Source organism: Aulostomus chinensis, chromosome 12, assembly GCF_037954235.1.
Source record: "Aulostomus chinensis isolate RoL2024-O1b breed Wild chromosome 12, RoL_Achi_v1.0, whole genome shotgun sequence".
Lineage (NCBI taxonomy): Eukaryota > Metazoa > Chordata > Actinopteri > Syngnathiformes > Aulostomidae > Aulostomus > Aulostomus chinensis.
In genome coordinates, this window is record NC_141331.1 from 6,150,881 (window position 1) to 6,170,920 (window position 20,040).

Here is a 20,040-nt window from a genome sequence, read left to right on the forward strand (position 1 = left end):
TTTGTATGGGTTTTAAGATGAACAGATGACTTGATTTGAGGCACTATTGCTGGGTACTTATGCTAACACATATCCATGGAAAACATCCACCTCCATTAACTGAAACTAGAGCCCATTTTGGACAACGTCTCCGCTAACAGACGGGTTGAAAAATATCCACATTTATAATATTCCATCTCCAGATTGTCATCAAAACCCAAAACACGTGAAACTGAAAGGAAACTGTGAAAAGAAAATGTTAAATCCTCCTCAAACAATGTCAGCTATGGCTGGTTGTTCTAAGCAGAGCGGAATGTAATTACAGTGAAATTCCCAAGACGGCTTTGCTACGAGGGTGTCACGGTAAAGACTGGAGCCCAGGGAAGAATTAGCTTTAGATTACAAATTTAATCACGGGATTAAAAACTCTACAGTGTAGGATGGAATGCTTACCACTGATTTCCATATTGATGAATGTTATTTGCTCATTGGAGCCTTTGCTCTAAAAGCAATGTTACATCTTTATAACTTTAAGTGAAATAAAATAAAATAAAAAGACATCTACTGACTCTGGATGTCTGATATTGTGAGAGATTAGGGTAGGCTCCAGCCCCCCAACGACCCTTAACAGGATAAGCAGAAGAAAATGGATGGATGGATGGATGGATGAAGGAAATAATGCACTCATTTGGTACAATTAACTGACCATTTCCTTGTGTGCATCTGTGTAATAACAATAATAATAATAATAATGATAATTATATAATCCAGTCCATCAGGAGAGCTCTGCTATGAATTCTTCAATTATGAAGCCAGTGTTTTATATTTCATTCACAATATAAAAACTGTACTGTTTGGAAGGCAAAAATAAACATGATTAAAACTTGCGACCAAAACTGAGTAAACTGTCATGGAGAAATGATCGTCTCTCTCTCTCTCTCTCTCGGTACCTCCAAAGGTTTGCAAAGGTAAAAAACAACAACAACAACAACAACAAAACTATCAATTAAAAAGCTGGTGGCTTAATTTCTTTTCTTAAATGCTGTCAAAAGTTGTTTTCAGTCACACTGCTCGACGTTTCTGCCCGTTCCAGGAATACCTTACCTCAGTAATGTCACAAAAATGCTTGCTCGTGGGGATTTGTGTCTCAGGTAAATCAATCGAAAGAGAATGATTCTAGAGCGTCTCTATTTGTATAGTCTTATACAAACATAGATAAAATTGGCTTGATTTTTCAGCTGTCAGCTAGAGTGACAAGGCCACCGCGTTGGGGGAAAGAGGAACCCTGCAGGAGCACAGCATGAATCTGTGTGAGAGGAAGCGAGTGGCACTTAATGAAGAAATCATCAGATGGGGGAGAATATGAGATGCAGACAAGGTGAGAGCCGGGTTCTCAATTCCATTATGATATGATTATCCTGGTAGCAACCAAGGCGAGGGGACAGGGCAAAGGTAAAATATGCACAGTAATTACATCGATAATTCGAGCTGTGAGGGATTTTAAAAAGAAAACATGAAGAAATGGATTCGTTTATCTTCATATTCCAACGGGTCAGCCTAAACTGATGGTTTCCCTTACATACGTCTAAATGCTGAAATGTCAAAAAGCGTTAGAGACGGAGGAATTTCTTTTCAGGGCCACAATTTGAACATTCTACCATGCTCGCTTCTACATGGATTTGATCAAAAAGAACACCTGCTGATCTGGTCAGACATTGTGTGGATCAGATGTTCTGCTATTAAGTATGGATTTTCATTTGAGATCGATTTCTGGGTTTCACCCACAGATTTGTCAGAGGATTTCCACCTTGTCAGTTGTGTTCAGTTAACAAAATAGAACTCTTCAGGACTTTAAAGCAGTGAAATCTCTCATTCTATGCGATGTTTGTGTGCCAATGTGGAGGCAGCTGTTTCTATACATCTGTTTGTGAAAAGGCAAATAAAACAGTTTGAATATTAAACTAAAATGTGGGAAAAGATCGTCGTGCTGCTCCATCCTTCAGTCTAGTCCTCAGCACTGCACAACAATCCTCCTCATCTCCTCCACCTTCCAGTAGCAGTCTATCCCACCCACCTCGAACGAACCTCATGCGACACGAACGATCAGCAGCCCCCTCATCCTCTTTAGATGTTTTATTCATTAAGCAAAATAATGAATTCAGAAGAGGCAAACATAATAATTAGCCCATTCATATCCTCCGCTGAGACAGTAATAGCAAGAAATGTAACTCTCCTCCGGAGTGAGAGAGAGAGGCTTCTTCGGATGATATGGGTTGTGAGTTTGTAACACAGTGATTGACATGATGACTGTTGAAATGTGTGACTTGAGATAAATCGAAGGCATGAATATACACAAAGCCTCATTATTCACAGGCACCTGCAAGAAGTGGCCTCCTTGGTGGCTTCGAACTGCTAATAGAAATATGTCAATAAGTCAAATTAAAAGTGAAGAGGCCGCTGTGAAAATACAACCATTAGCGGGTCGGGCAACAGCCCACCCACTGAATCCATGAGAGGGCATTGATGTCCAGCTCTGCCGTTAGTCACTCAGCAAAACGATGGGAGGAGACACACTGGTTAGTCACCCTGGGCTGTAATCACAGCGTCACTGTGAGTGATATAAAACCAGTGGGAGCATGTACGTACACAAGCACACACATGAAAACGAACAGAAGTACTTGGTGAATGCACAGAGGCTGATGTGAAACGATGCCGCAGTCTAGAAATAAAACTGCTAAGGTTTAATGACATCATCGGTTTCTGCAGATCTTAAGCTGTTTTTTTTAATATCTCGATCCAATGGCCGATATCTAGTTTCGCTTCAGTCTCCCTCCTTCACGCATCTGTTGTTTATGATGAGGAAACATAACGTTAAATAAATGATTGCTTGGCTTTCCCAAATGTTATGGGGACCAATAAATCAATACTTTCTAAAATTCACAATGTTGATGTGTTGGAGTTTGAAATTTAAGTGCTAGCTTGTTCAAATCACATGAACATTGCTGCAACACTGATGAAGTCATGCGGGGTGGGGGGTGGGGGGGTCTTCACACCCAGAATGCAATGAGTCTTACTGGTAACTAACTATATAAATGTACTCTGATAACATGACATCTAACATTACTGCTGTCCTATGTGTTCCTCCGTGCCTCAGTGGTGTTACTGAACCAGCTCAAGGCCAAAACACTTCCAGTAACCAGGAGTGCTCACAACACAATACTCACTTAAAACACCAGTGTACGCAAAATGATTACTGGTCATATGAATACCCCTCATCAGGTCCATCCACCTCTCTCTGCCACAGACGCACTATAAGTGGGTCAGTGAGTGCTGGAAAAGTGGGCTGAGAGAGCCAGTGGGATTTAAGAGAACCAGAGAGGGGACAGGAGGGAGACTGAGAAGATTAGGGCAGAACAAACGATTAACTAGACAGAAAGAGACAGTTGAAGAGTGGAGGACTTGTCAGAAGTGCCATAAACAAAAAACCAACAACAGTGTTCTCTTGGCACCTGAACAGTTTGTTAAAACACCAAACTGCAGTGATGCGTTGAAACTGCTGTAACTGAAAATCTTCTGTGTGTACAGAATGCCCACACAGCAGGCTAGTCAGTAGAAAAGCCACAAGAGAGGGAAAATGTTTTTCAGGGCTCGAAGACAACGCTCTCAATTTTACAGCAATATTATCCAACATTTCCGGGGTCCGTCCAGTCCCTGACCGTTCTAGACAATTCTGTGCTTCCGCTGATTCCAGCGGTTCAGATGACTCAGCACTCCACTAAATATAAACTAGCAGTCCACTTTTGATGGGTGGATTGAAAATAAAACTCCCAGTGCGGAACTGACCCTATATGTCCCAACTCGACATCGATGTTACATCAGTCAACAGGTCACCGTGATGCAGCCAGAACACAGCGTCCACGTGCCCAGTAGAACCCCGGCGCAACAGTTTCAATATCAGTTTGATGAGGCTCTACCAAGTTAAAAGAAATCACACAAAAACAAGACTCTTACCTGCTGATTTGAATGCACCAGTAAACTGTATTTACCACATGACGCCAACAGAGGCCACTGCTGCTCAGCAAATACATAAAGCTGCGTCAGCGTAGATTTCAGGTGTACACTTTCCTACGACGTACCTCAAAAACCCAACTAAGGTCAGAACACTCCACATCTTACTGCGATTATCGTGTACTCCGACTATGGTCTTAATAAGGTTAAGGTAGTTAAAAAATTCTGTTTAATATTGTCTTAATCAGGTTAATATCATTATACCGTGACTGTGTCAATACAACAAAACAGCAAAATAGTGGCAAGGTAACATGTGGTTCAATATACTCAAACACATTTAGGGAAAAATAATTCACGAAACCATGACATCATTTTACTAAGGTTTTTCTTACCTCATTGATGAGGAACTGCAGTTGAAGAACAGCTGATCCACTCTCATGCTGACAGTAGCAGTCCACCCCGGGTCGTCCCAGTCTGATGACCTCACAGTTAAGGGTCCATACAAAAGGTGTGCTTTAGGTCCATCGTCACCTCAACACATTCAAAAGAGCATCAACCAGAATCAACGCTTGGGGGTTTAATGACAGAACTTTGGCACTGGGCAAACTGACTCATAAACTGATTTCACATTCATAATACTACTTTGGTTTTACAAAAGCGTCGTTTTTAAATCGGCTGTAGTTGCACAGAGAGCTACAGTTCATGCGCGCCAACAGGCTAGTGGCACCACATCAGCTGCGGTGGTGCACCATCACATCCGGTTATACAGGATGAGTGACTTTGAAAAAAACTGCACCGTGATGGTTGATGATTGCTGACACCGCCCCTACTGTGCCTCCTCCTCTACCTCAGGGTAGTAAAGTTCATGGTGAAGCATGCATGCAAGCACAGGCGAAGGGCCAAAACTGTGTCTGCCTGGCTTGCATGCACTGACTCAAAAAGGAACTAACACATCATCCCACTATCAGAATCAACTTTCTCTTAAATTGACAAAGTGGCCAACCGTCTAAATGAATTCCTGGTACATCTACAAAAGCCTGCTCCAAAAATGAAGGCGTGTCTGAAATGTTGTCTTCTCCGTTTATATCAAGGAAAGAGGATTAAATATCACAAATACTACTGATGAACAGCTGTTACAGTTGAAGCTGGTGGTGGAAAATAATAAATATTTATAATAAAACTAATAACAGAAGAGTTTTAAAGTCCTTTCATCTTCCCATTGGCATGAACTCTCCAAGTCTTTAACTTAACCTTCTGTCACATGAAGAGATGAGTATCAGCACGATTTTATTTACTGCAATCAACAAGGTAACACCATCTGATAACATTAGGGCTGATAAATAGGTGCGTGCCTTATAAAATCCTCAGGGTTACCTTGAACGATATATTGCTTTTGTAAACACAGGGACACGACACCACTAATCACCACTTTAAATAGACAATCCCATCTTTTATATCGGAAGGGAGACAAACACAAAATTTACGGCTAAAAAAACAACTGCCATGAAGAATCTCTACTTGTCATCCAGTTCTGGTTACAGCATTTACAGCTCAACCGTCTTCTTAAAACATCATCGTTATTCCTTTAAAATTATTGATACAGAGTTTGTGCTAAACATAAACCACTCTGGAATCAGTGTCTTTTAGACTAATGAAACATGTAAACATACTCCATGTGTTCCGGAGTACCCGAAAGTCCCCTCAGTGCACTGAAAGATAAGCATGATTGGCTTATCTGTCTCCAGGGGCAGGCCGTGCACACCTAGCAAAGTTTGATTGACTCATTCTGAGCTAATCGTTTTGGAAGAAATCGAGAAAAAGATGTCAGTGGTCATGATGTTTGGATTACCATAGCAGCTCACAGTAATCCAGATGGCTGGTATTTTTTATTCATGGTACTGTATTCTGGACCAGGTGTAGATTTGATGTTCTAAATGTGCTACGAGACTTTACAAATGTGGGGAACAAAGATTGTTCAGAGTCAAAAGAGGCAGAAACAAGGATGACACAAACATTTACTCATAGAGTCTGCAGGAAAAGGTCAAGAGTCTAGAATACCACCAAGGCAAGACTGCCTAAAAAGTAGCAGGAGGGCTAATGGCAAAAAAAAAACCAAAAAACACAGAGATGTAACAACTTTAACAACTCCTCTCAACTGCATCCCACAACCACACACATTACAGGAAAGGAGAGCCCGCACAATTGGTGCACACAGCTTGATGGCTTGACATACAAGCAAAACTTTGTTGCTAGGCAATGCACTAGTTATCGACACACTCCTCTGAAGAGTGAATTGCAGCCATTAGTGAGGTTTATTTTGTTCTCACCTGTGTGAAAGGTATTGTGTGAGCACTGCACTCTGCTCGATGTTCCACTTCTACTTGTACATTTTTGGTGAATACGACCAGTCCGCTCTAAACCACTCATGTCTTTTCAAACATTAGGAGCAAAGGGAAATTCCTAAATGAAGTCCCTGGTGGAGGATGTGCCACAAGCATTTTTGCCATTTGTTTACAAACCTGGCTAAACTCAACGCAAAATGCAACTTAGCTGTTTATCTCATTGTTGCCTGGAAACATTGAGGAGCTTTGCTGAGGTATCCCTCCCTTTCTCTTCCGCATCACTATTCTAACTCACCTGACCACTCAGAGAGGGACGAGCAAATCTCTCGTCACGTGAAGGCACCTCAGGTTAGGTTGTGACATCCAGCACTCACTTCTGAAATCCGGCCACCACAGCCTATAGTCTGTCCAGAGTACACAATGTAAATGCAATATTAGCATGGAGCAATACTGCACATTGGGAAAACTGACTGATGCACATTTAACTGTTGGTTAATTTTAAAATCAGATCATGTCTTAGACAGGATATTACAGTATGCAGCATTTTTATTTAAATGAATTTGTGTCACAATAGAACAGGGAAAAGACATTATATGTAAACAGGCAGAAATGAGGATCTGGTTCTAAAAGCCCCGGTCCCCCCCGTTCTGATTATGCTGCATATCAAATGCAGTTGTGCTGCTGAAGTTGCTGGTTTGCTCTCCATTTTTGCCTTTAAACTGAATTTCCTCTCCACCTCACTTGGCATTAATGGCTACCCATGACACCTTGAAAACAGCTCAGGGCAAAGTGATTATGTAACATTTATGAGCTGCAATCACTTTTTTCTTTTTTTTGCCTGTTGCCTGAAATTGAGAACAAAATGTGTACAGCTCTAATGAATTGCAAAATGAGTAACCGTGGAGTGTAGGAGGCCAGAGAACAGACCTGCTGCGACTTGGTAAAGTACAGCTGAGAGGGGGAAGGAAAAGAGATATTGATTTTTCTGCTGTTTCTGAATGTCAGTGCAAACATGAGTGGAGGTGAGATTTGAAGACAGGAATGAATGAAATGGAACTGTGGGAAAAAGGTGATTCTGGAAAAAAAAAAGAATTGTTGGCACTGCTAAGGAAACCTGATATTCCATATAAACAACACAGGCATTTTTTTCCTTCTTCTTTACATCTAGCAGATATGCCAGAGGGCTAAACCCAAGAGGCAACAGACTGATAATGAGAGCAAGCACATCTGATTTCAGCGTGAAACTCAACAGTGAAACCACTGAGGCAGAAACACCTAACTGTCTTGCTACACCGACTGAACACGTCTACAACAGCCATGAACCACGATGCAGATCTCAGATGCTCTAGGGAGAAAAATAAAACTCTGTTCCCACTTCAAAATGAACCCAAGAAAGTCTGTCCAAGTAGAATAAGTATTAGTAGTATTCAAATGATAAAATTCATGGTTCAAAATAGCTATTAAATATTAAGTGTTATACTTTTTAAGCTTGACTGTGAGTGCTTTCTCATAAAATGTCCTGCAGGTTTCTGACAATGAGGGGAGTCCTGTTGTTTCTCTCTCTCTCTCTCTGTTCACCCGCATACCTGTCCTGCGGTGCCTCATCAATCTCAGCTGCCTGCCATCAGCTCGTCACCTCCTGAGAATAACGCTGCACTCCACTGTACCCTCAACCCGAGGAAAACAACCACCTTAAACCAAGGAAAATGGAATGGAACAGAACATTGAAGTCGGAGTTCCAACATTGGGCAGGATCTGTTTGTTCTGAGTTCAGCTACCTGACTGCACGGAAAATATAGCAGAATTTGCATTTTAATGAAGTATTTATTTTGTGTTATTAAATGTGTAGTAACAACTTTGCAGAGTTTCTATTTTGGTGTGTTCTACATCGTTTTTCCCTTCAGAATTTGTTGTCACTGTGTCATATTTCTGTTTGCTTTCTTGCAAATCATGCCAAACATCATGATTCAAGCGAAGTTCACAACGGTCAGACACTGGAAGCAGCAACCGCTTTGTCAAGCAGTCTGACTGCTATACGTGTGGCTGAATAATGCACAAATACTGCAATTTACATTTGAATCACAATGGCAATGTCCTTAACTCGTTCCATCAATTGTATTTGAAAGCAGCCACATAGGCTCCTCTTTTCTGGCCACCCCGCAGCATAAACATAGCCGTTTCTATGCAGATTCTGTCATTTAAAATGCCAAGAGTGCCTCATTGTTGTGCCATGATAGAAGAAAAATAGACACTGAGGAAAAAGTAAAGATGTGTTGCATGGTTACATGTACGTCTCCACAACAGTCATGGTCACTGTGGTTGTTCCAGTTGAATTCATCTACAATGATTATTGACAGTAAAGTCCGTCGCTATGCTCACGTTAAACGTGAAGACGAACCCAGCGTGTTTCAGGTTTAAGGTTGGAATACTTTGTATGTCTTAATTTGATTTTCACTGTCAGTGATAATGATGATACACAAATGAAAGTGATTAGAAAATCCCATTTGTATGGCAGCGTGTTATTCGGACTGTTGTCATACTCAGGTTCATTTTGGAATACTGCTGTCCGTGTAAACTCTGTTTCTTGGAGCATTCATTGTACCCGTGTCCCAGTATCTTTGAATTCTTCCTCTGAGTTTTTAACGGTTCCAACAACCTCAGCTTCCCCGCCAGGCTGCCATCAGGGCTCTCACTGAAAGGACTGGGCTTAGAGTGGTGTATTTTAATTCTACCCTAGCACCTGGAACATGTTCCAATCAAGGTTACACGAAGAGACCATGCATGCATAATGCTGTTTTACCACATGTTGCCTATCAGTGCGTATCCAAGTCAACCGTAGCTGCAAGAATTCAAGGACACCCACAGACTTTATTCAGCCTTTTCCTTTATCTTTCCTTTTTCACTCACTGAAATCAATTGAACCACCAAAAATAAAAATGGAAATCTGAACAAAGCATGTGATTCAATCCACAATTGAAACCACACATGAAGGATACAGATTTCCTGCATGCTCTCTAAGTGCAAAACCTTCTCCTGATTCAGAACCAGCTCATTGGACCAGGCAGCTCATGGACAGCTGGCAGCAGTTGGAGAGTGAAATTGCATCTAAAAGAGTGCATGAAAACATGCAACTGTGGTTTCTCTGAGTCTCTGCCTCTGTCTGTGTGCTTGAGAGGAATGAATAAACCTGCTTCTGAGTGCGTTATGAAGAGTCAGCCACTAATGTGTGATAGGCTCATTCCAGTTCAGTCAGGACAACCCTCATCTCAGACAAAAGACAATTCTAGAGTCTTGTGAAGCTATATATGAATTAACTTTGGTGGAATGGCTTCTATAGCATGGATGATTATATCAAGCAGTGGCACAAGAAGTGTCCAAATGTGAGGTGGCACTGCAGGTGGGAGAGGAAAGAAGGCGTGAATACATCAAACGCTGCTATCATAGACTACAGCCTGAGCATTGCTGAGTCAGGCTGATTAATGCAGCTCTCCTTTCAGCATGGAGGTGGACGATGTATGACCGTCAGCTCCATAACCAGTTATCTTTTCTAGACGCAGTGACTGCAGGTTGTGAGGACATCACATTTATGGACTGCCAAAGGTGGCTGCCACATGCCAGAAGCATTTTCCGCTCTGAACCCTGAAAGGTAAGACTTCAGGTGTGACGTTGATGAAGTGTTGTGGCCTACTAGGAGAGGAGAGACGGGACTCCTAGTGAGATGGACCGCATCGAATCTAACATGCTCTCTAATGTTTATATGTCAAAGGCATTTTTTTTTTATATTGACAGAAACACTAAGTCCATCCAGTTTTCCTTCGAATACTGAATTTTGAGAGTGTATAATGATTAGAAGATAACAATGGGTGACACTGTAACAGAGGTTGCCTGAATCTGGATGCACGTGGTTACTATTTAGATTAGCCTTATGATAAAGTCTTTTACTCTATTGGGAATTGCACTTTTGATAATGACATTAGAGTTTCAGGAAATGCATCTACACGACTGTCGTTTCTGATTGCACTTTGGATCTCTCTCAGCCTGATGGAATTGTTGGCTATGACCATGCACATTTCTTGTGCTTGGTACCCGCTGAATACTGCTGCTTTACCACCAGAATGATGTCATTTTGCAGTACTGTTATGTAGAATTCATAAATAGTTACATGACCTTTTTGTTTATTACTTTGATTTTTCAGACTAAACGGTACAATTTTTCATGGAGTTGATGAGTATGCCTGTCTTCGTCACTGAATATTTGCACATTCAATGAGAACACGTATTCAGGCTGTGTTCTGTGACAAGCCATTGTATTTTACATCCATCCAATGCCGATTGAATGGATCATTTTGCATGTGATGGTATGACAGGCCATGTGCAAGTTGTTATTATGCAAAAAGGAAAAAAAAATAATTTGTTGTACACATGTGCCACAACACAGGCAAAGCAAATGAGAGGAGCAGAAACAGAAATGAATACACATGATACTGTCGCCATGGTTACAATAACGTGGTGGTTACAATGGTTACAATCGCGGTCAGTGTTAAAATGAACGGGTAATAAATTAATACGTGATGAGTGGGGCTGAGTCACTCAGGGAAGGGCTGGCGGCAGACCTAAATCACCTCTGTCAGTCTGCATCTTTCTCTGTCCAACAGACGTCTTTATACTCATCACATTCTAATTCACATCACACTTGGGATCGCATCAAAACAATCAAGACGCTGTCAAAACACAAAGCCGACGCGAAGGTGAAATCGCCTACATCCATATACAGCAGGAGCCAAACAATGTACAGCTGCCAGCGTGGCAGAGAATGCAAATAAACTGTTGGTCCTTTCAGCTGAGCTATTTCTGCGTAGAAAAGTCGATGAGTGACAGCAAACGAATATCATCGTTTTAAATTAACACTGTTCGGCACGTACACCCAGCCGCATGCAGGCAAGCCAGTTTTCATTTACCAATATGAATTAACAAGCATTTCTTATCATATAATAACACAGTGTTAACATAAAGCCATGATAATTTATATCTTTTATTAAAGCAATTAATCAAATGACAATACCTAACGAGGAGGTGATGAACTTTACAGAGTTTTACCGCAAGGTCATCCCCAGTGTTTAGCTGGGCAGCCCATAAATATTTTGGCATCTGGACAATATGAAGCAGGACAAATTGATTACCTGGAAAGAAAGGTTGGTGTTGGATTTCTTTTCTGTTCCATAAAACCTTTTCTCTGACTGATCAGAGCCATGGCATCTTCATTCCTGCTCTGCCAGCATTCTACTGTGTGTATTTCTTACTGACAAAACAATTGGAGACAAGAATTGACGAAGGGAGGGAATGCTTACAATATCTATAACGGTGTGAACTCTTCAGGCTGAATGTTCAACTAAATTTGAATTTGTTCATATGTTCCTACCAGATGATTATGTAAGTGAATAGCATATAAATATTTCTTGCAGACAAACCCATCATGGTTACGCAGTGTTTTTAGGTCATTCAACACTTTCATTTGTGTGGTAACACATATTTGCAAGTTTTTGTGCTTTTTTTTTGTGTGTGAGTGTGTGTGTGTGAGAGAGAGAAAGAGAGTGTGTGTGTGAGAAAGAGAGAGAGAGAGAGAGAGGCAAACAAGTACACAAAACTAGATATAACAGTGTTTAAGAGCAGAGAGCAAAAGCTTGTTCAATGATCTTCCCCTCAATCAAGGAGCAGCCTAACAGTTCCGGACTTTTCCACAATGCTGGATTATCTGACTGAAAAACAACTTTTAAAGTGCATGGAAAATGTATTTGCATCAACTTATACCAGAAATTCCACACCCAACATATACACAAGTGCACTGTAGCTCCATGAATAAACAGCGTATTTTCACGGACAGAAATATGCATATGGATGATCAAATGAGAAAAGCTGTGCATACGCATGGTTCTGCTTTATGAACCTCTAGTGTGTACTTGCTTGCACCTGCACGTGCCTCGTGCCCATTCCCACATACAGCCATAAACCATGGTTAGCATAATTACACTGATCTACCAAAACATTACACACACCTGCTTGGCAATGTGTCGGTTCCCCTCATGCCACTACAACAGCTGGCTTCGACTCCACAAGAGCTCTGAGGGTGTTCCGCTGGTGTCTGCCACCAAGGTGGCCGGGAGCAGCTGATTGGGCCATGGTCTGTCCTTGTGCCCCCCCAAACACTGCATGGTAAACAATGCCTAATTCAGAGACATGCTGGACGTAAGGACAGCGTTGAGGTATTTGTTGAGAATTTTCATGTTAAGGGACACACACACACACACACACACACACACACACACAAAAACAAACTGATAATGTACTGTTGTTTTGTTTTTTTTATTTCAAAAACAAACAGCAATAATATGAAGCAAATACACAGACTCTTCAATGATTCAACAGTTTTTGTTTTATTAAAAAAAGTTTCTCCAATGAACAATAAATGAAACAGCTTGTGATTCAGTGGTCATTTGAAGCCTCGTCTGAAAAGTCTCCACAGCCAGTTTCTCTTCTTCTTCTTCTTCTTCTTCTTCGTCTCATTTTTCTGATTGATCCTTTCAATTGAGGACCCCGGATCGTTGCTCTCGGTGACTATGATGTGCTCCGGCTCTGCCCTCATTTCCAGGTATTGATGGGCTTTTCTTGCTGTGCCCAGCTCTTCCTGAGCTTCATCTTCCAACATCTGGTGTTCTTGTAGTTCCATGATTCCTGACCTGGCCTCATCCACAGCCGGGTCTCTCTGTTGGAGCTCAGTCTGAAGCTGCCTGACATTGGTCCTGGCCTCATCCAAAGCCAGGTCATTGCATTCCAGCTCATTCTGTAGCTGCAACATATTGGTCCAGAGCTCACCCACAGCCTGGTCCGTTTGATGCAGCTTGGTCCGAGCCTCCACGAGAACAGTCTGCAGGTGGCCCTCCAGGTGCTTGACCTTTGTCCTGGCCTCATCCACAGCCAGGTCCTTCAGTTCCAGCTCAGTCTGCAGCTGCCAGATCTTGGTCCTGGCCTCATCCAAAGCCAGGTCACTGCATTCCAGCTCAGTCTGCAGCTGCTTGATATAGGTCCCAGCCTCAGCCACAACCAGGTCATTGCATGCCAGCTCAGTCTGCAGCTGCCAGATCTTGGTCCTGGCCTCATCCAAAGCCAGGTCCTCGCATTCCAGCTCAGTCTGAAGCTGCTTGATATTGGTCCCGGCCTCATTCAAAGCCAGGTCACTGCATTCCAGCTCAGTCTGCAGCTGCCAGATCTTGGTCCTGGCCTCATCCAAAGCCAGGTCCTCGCATTCCAGCTCAGTCTGAAGCTGCTTGATATTGGTCCCGGCCTCATTCAAAGCCAGGTCACTGCATTCCAGCTCAGTCTGCAGCTGCCAGATCTTGGTCCTGGCCTCATCCAAAGCCAGGTCATTGGATTCCAGCTCAGTCTGCAGCTGCTTGATATTGGTCCTGGCTTCATCCAAAGCTAGGTCCTCGCATTCAAGCTCAGTCTGCAGCTGACTGGCATTGGTCCTGGCCTCATCCAAAGCCAGGTCCTTGCAATCCAGCTCAATCTGCAGCTGCTTGATATTGCTCCTGGCCTCATCCAAAGCCAGGTCACTGCATTCCAGCTCAGTCTCCAGCTGCCAGATCTTGGTCCCAGCCTCATCCAAGGCCAGGTCATTACATTCCAGCTCAGTCTGCAGCTTCTTGATATAGGTCCCGGCCTCATCCAAAGCCAGGCCATTGCATTCCAGCTCAGTCTCCAGCTGCCAGATCTTGGTCCTGGCCTCATCCAAAGCCAGGTTATTGCATTGCAGCTCAGTCTGCAGCTGCCTGATATTGGTCCTGGCCTCATCCAAAGCCAGGTCCTTCATTTCCAGCTCAGTCTGCAGCTGCCTGGTATTGGTCCTTGCCTCATCCAAAGCCAGGTCCTCACATTCCAGCTCAGTCTGCAGCTGCCAGATATTGGTCCTGGCCTCATCCAAAGCCAAGTCCTTCAGTTCCAGCTCAGTCTGCAGCTGCCTGATCTTGGTCCCAGCCTCAGCCACAACCAGGTCATTGCATTCCAGCTCAGTCTGCAGCTGCTTGATATTTGGCGTGTCCTCATCCAAAGCCAGGTCATTGCATTCCAGCTCAGTCTCCAGCTGCCAGATCTTGGTCCTGGCCTCATCCAAAGCCAAGTTATTGCATTCCAGCTCAGTCTGCAGCTTCCTGGTATCGGTCCTGGCCTCATCCAAAACCAGGTCCTTGCATTCCAGCTCAGTCTCCAGCTGCCAGATATTGGTCCTGGCCTCATCCAAAGCCAAGTCCTTCATTTCCAGATCAGTCTGCAGCTGCTTGATATTTGGCTTGTCCTCATCCAAAGCCAGGTCATTGCATTCCAGCTCAGTCTCCAGCTGCCAGATCTTGGTCCTGGCCTCATCCAAAGCCAGGTTATTGCATTCCAGCTCAGTCTGCAGCTGCCTGGTATCGGTCCTGGCCTCATCCAAAACCAGGTCCTCGCATTCCAGCTCAGTCTCCAGCTGCCAGATATTGGTCCTGGCCTCATCCAAAGCCAAGTCCTTCATTTCCAGCTCAGTCTGCAGCTGCCTGGTATTGGTCCTGGCCTCATCCAAAGCCAGGTCCTTCAGTTCAAGCTCAGTCTGCAGCTGCCTGGTATTGGTCCCGGCCTCATCCAAAGCCAGGTCCTTCAGTTCAAGCTCAGTCTGCAGCTCACTGGTATTGGTCCTGAGCTCACCCACAGCCTGGTCTATTTGTTGCAGCTTGGTCCAAGTCTTCTCAAGCACAGTCTGCATGTTGCCCTCCAGGTGCTTGACTTTTGTCCTGTCCTCATCCACAGCCAGGTCTCTCTTGTGGAGGTCTTCCTCCAGGTAGGGCACCATCATTTCCTCCTTTTTCCGGATAACCTCATCAGACGTCAGTTTGAGTTGTAGAGATAGTTTTTTTCCCTCCTGGGTCAAGACTTTAGCTCTCAGCTCCTGCATTTCTTCCTGAAGCTTCTGAAATGCCATCTTGAGGGATTTAAGCTCCTGGTTTTCTGCAACCACCTCCATCTGTATCAAGCGTCTTATCGAATTGGTCAGGTCACAATTTGTCTTTCAAACTCTCTCTCTCTCAGGTTGTTGCCTGTCACTGGATGTACAAGTGTGAGAACATTGAAACCAAAAGGATTCTCATATGTACTGATGTCCTCTCTGACATCATTATTTTCTGAAATAAATTCCAAACTCATAAGCTGACAAACCCTGTCTGACTAATGTCTTTGATCTCCGAGATCTCTTTCATGTCGTCATTGGCATCATCTGTCTGCATCACCAACATCCAAATTCCGACCTTGTTCTCTGGCCGACTCTGTAGTCGTCTCAAGATGCTGTCCAATCACAGTGTGACCCACAGACAGTCAAGCCCAGCTGGTGCTGCATCAGACTCACCTGCATGCACACAGGCTCCTCCTGTCCCTGCAGCTGATAAATAAATGTCTGGGATTTATTATATTATATATATATTATTATATTATTATTATGTATATATATTTTAATGTAACTGTTTTACACACACACACACACACACACACACACACACACACACACACACACACACACACACACACACACACACACAGAGCAAGATAAGCAAGCCTACCTCCCACCTGCTGCCATGGCCAATTGCATCTGTATGGACGCCCTACTGAGCTGGAGGAAACACACAGAATCCAAACAGTGGCTGTCGCTGTAGCACCTGAGTGCCCAGACAATATGTGTTTTTAGTGATAAGTAGAGCTGTTCCAATATTTGAATAATTCACAGACTTTGATTATAGTGGGCCCGCACAGTCATTATTGGTTTGACAACAATTATTATGGTTTCCTTTCTTTTCTTTTTGTCTTTCAAGAAATGTTGATCTGCAATACATAATCAAGTGACTTTGGTGTGTGTGTGTGTGTGTGTGTGTGTGTGTGTGTGTGTGTGTGTGTTTGTGTGCTTGTGTATGGTGACACACTGGAGTTCACACAATTACATCTGAGATAAACCTCAATGATTATGAAATGGCATGATTGCGGCAGCTGATGATAGAGGCGTTTTTAATCATACAATTTTCGGGGTATTGAAATAAGCTCCCATGTGAAAATGACATAATTCATCTTAACTGTCGTGTCTGTAAATCCCCCATAGTTCTGTTTGTCAACAAAATGAGATGCAATTCAGGCTTAATATGGGATTAACCTTTCCCACCTGGACTTACTTCAGTCACACTTTCTCTTCTAATTTTTAAACTTACTTCGTGTCCAGTAACAACAACACGTCATACTGGAATCTTAATGAGGAATCAGCTCTAACTCTGTGTTTTCTCCTCTGAGTCGTGAAACTATAAGCCACATTAACTTGGATTAGTGCCCATTCCCAAACAACCATCACTGATGCTAAAGTGCTTTTAGTTCTACTGACGGATGTGAGAGGGTGGATTTATTTGTGCTCAGTTTGAGCATCCATGAAAATTCATTTCTACTTGATTGACAGGCCTTCCTTTGCCCATATTTGGATTTTCTGCCTCGAAAGCGAGAGCTGTGGCTGCAAATTAGAGGCAGAGGTTCTCATCTGGAAAACCATAGCTTGCTCTCCAGGTTGGAAGTGAGTTAATGGGGTCTTGCTCACAGATGACGTCAGATGGAGCTTGATTTAGACAGGTGGATCGGCACTGTTGTGGTGAAGAGGGAGCTGAGTCAGAAGGGGAAGCTGCTAATTTACCAGCTGGATATTAGCATGGTGATTCTCTTCAGTCCTTTAACACCCGTTCTGACTCTAATTTTGTGCTATTTTTATATTTCTACTTTAAGAAGAAACATATCTACTGCGATAATTATTTCTGTTGTTTTATAAGTTAGCCCTGTGATGAGCGCTCCTTCCATTTGACCTGAAGCATGAGATTGCACATACAGTGCAAATGGTAAAAATAAGTTTTGTCAACAGGGTAACTGGGCTTAGCCTTAGAGATATGGTGCAGGTTTTTCTTGTCTTGGGTGCATTTAGGTGCTCGGGGCATCATGGAAGCCTGCTTCTACAGCGCCTCCTGTTGGAGGTGTTCTGGGGACATCTGACGGGTAACAGGCCTTCTGGTAAGGATTATCCATCTCATCTGCTTCAGGTTCCCCAGTGTATTTATTGGCAAGGGGAACATCTGGGTTACCACTGCCATTGTGACCCGGTATTGGACAAGAAGATGGTTCTAAGATGGTGGCGCCTGGTAACCCATGGTTAGTTTTACAAATGCTACATCCATGTATTTGTCAAAATATCCCAGAGCGGGTTTGCAGTTGAGAGGGCTGACATTTAAACTGAAAGCTGATCAAACACTGTAATTTCTCTCAACCACACCACTGCGGTTTTCGACTAAATTGATCCCAACATGAGACTGTGTTTTTCAATCTAAGTCCTCCGCTAATGCTATCCACTCATCCTCCCTCTGTCTCTCCCTATCCATGCTCAAAATCTCTCCTTCATTCTGGGATGTATCACAATTACTCTCCCACCATCTCTCTCTCATTTCCTATCAGTCTTTGTGTGTAAGAAGGGAGGTGTATAATAACTGTTTTGTGTGTTTAATAATGCTGCTGGAGCGGTGGGGAATACGGCTGGGCAATTTAGCTTTGAGTATAAACATCTCGGCGCAGAGTGGATGCAAGAAAAGTGTGTATGCAGGGTGACTGTGTGCACCCATGCATGCTGTATTTGTCTATTTGAGTGGGAGGCTGGCTGTGTATCTACACACTGTTTACAACTCTGTACATTTGAACTGTATGATGTTTCATAACCGCTGCTTTGTCAAATGGCCTTAAACTCTGAGAGGCAGGTGATGCTGCAGACATGACTTGTTGACCTTGGTAGATAAAATACAGCCAAACTTCTCATCCTCATGCTGGTTGTTGACTCAGGCAGGGACTGAAAAGTGAGGATATGATAACATCTAACAACACTTAGATTTTGGAATTAATCTGGATCTGATGATGTCATATTGCTTTGATGGGGACATGTCCTCTTTGAGTGCCCTCTTGTTCATATTATTTCCATGTTATAGACAAATGCTCACAAAAAAAAGGAATTGCTGAGGTTGATATAAATGTAACAGATTATAAGACAATTCATCATTTAATAACATCTGCATAATTCATACCACTCCAGATACCAAAGTCATCGTACTGTTCGCGAAAACTGTCACTGACAAAACTCTTCATACACACCTGTGTGTGAATACTTTAGATTTACAGTTGGTGCACATGCAGATGTTCTTGTGTTTTTATCTGGGTTTTTTTATGCTACATACGTGCTGCCCTCCTTTTGTTTATATATGTACTTGCACATTTTGTTAATGACAATAAAATTGGATCAAATGTAGTTAAGCAGTGTGAGAAGCCATCTGTCACGCTCAGGCTCTCATAATTTAAAGATGGCTGCGTGTAATGGGCTTTTTGACTGTTTCACATCATTGTGATTAAAATGCTAAGGCACGTCTACTACCCGCACAACTGCTGTTGAATGCTTCATTTTATAGATCGGGGTTTTTTAAAAGGCCAAGATTTAAATTTCTTCAGACCAGTCATAACTATGGCAGTTGTTTTGTGATAATTATATCTTATAACTCTCACCTTCTATTCAGCTTCAGAAAGATTAATCTCCCATCCTGCACTATAATGTCATGTATTAACATATTAATGATTATCACATTGTTTAATAGTCGAGCATTTATTACTTTTCACTGTCCTTTTACAATTCCCAGCACATTTCATGCCATTTTGACTGAACTTTGTAAAAATGCACTATAAATGCAATTACAATGATGTTTGCATGCTCCAAAATTTATATTCAGTACGTCCTTTAAATATAACTGTTCTTAAACGACAGCACAAAGCCTATAAGCATGTGTGTCGAAGACACTAAGCTTCTGAAAAAATAGCACTGGAATGCTGAGGCAATTAATATGTCTTGTTCCCACTAATTCTCTTGCTGTCTCTCTCTGTCTAATCTTGAACATTAACAGTGGGCAATAATCCAGTTATGACCTCCTTTTCAACTTGTCTGGCAAATGATGTTACATTTTTAAATTCTTCAATTGCTTTTATATTGCAAGAATGAGATAAAGTTTATGACTGTAACTGTTGGATTTGAGCTCCTCCCTCCTGTGTTGGACATTTGTATTTGTTGTCATTGTACCATTTTCCTGCTGTACCTGTGTGACTGGGTGACCCGGCCTGTTTATTTACCACCAAGCTGCTCAGTTGTGACCCAATTGATTCACTTTATGTGTAACCAGTTGCTCTCCTGTTCAGATTTTTCTCTAATATTTTTTGATTGTTTTCACACTCTTTTGGATTTTCTCATTATTTTTTTGTAAGTCTTATCATTGAATTCTTGTTGTAACGTACAAAGAATGTCTGCCTTCCCCAGTAGTCTGTGTTCCTTTCCAATGTTTCATTTACCTTCAAAAGTAACAATTGTTGCGTGTCGTTGCTCTGTAATTATGTGCTGATGGTCTGTTGGGGTTAAAATTTAAGTCCCGAATCATTATGAAACATCATGTGGAGGACATACATGTATCACACACACACACACACACACACACACACACACACACACACACACACACACACACACACACACACACACACCGATCTCTGACAGTATTCACACCTTGTCTCCGTGCACAATTAAAACAATATTTCTCCTT

The 20,040-nt window shown here is 42.5% G+C and overlaps 1 protein-coding gene across 3 annotated transcripts in view; it reads right to left on the reverse strand.

The window, feature by feature from the left end:
* The window catches only part of stxbp5l (syntaxin binding protein 5L), a 140,847-nt gene that overhangs the window by 63,269 nt on the left and 57,538 nt on the right, over positions 1-20,040 (reverse strand). For all 3 annotated transcript variants that reach the window (XM_086219784.1, XM_086219783.1, XM_086219785.1), the window contains one exon: positions 4,380-4,461. In XM_086219784.1, coding sequence (XP_086075910.1) covers positions 4,380-4,461 — 82 coding nt within the window. The remainder of the gene's footprint in view (positions 1-4,379; positions 4,462-20,040) is intronic.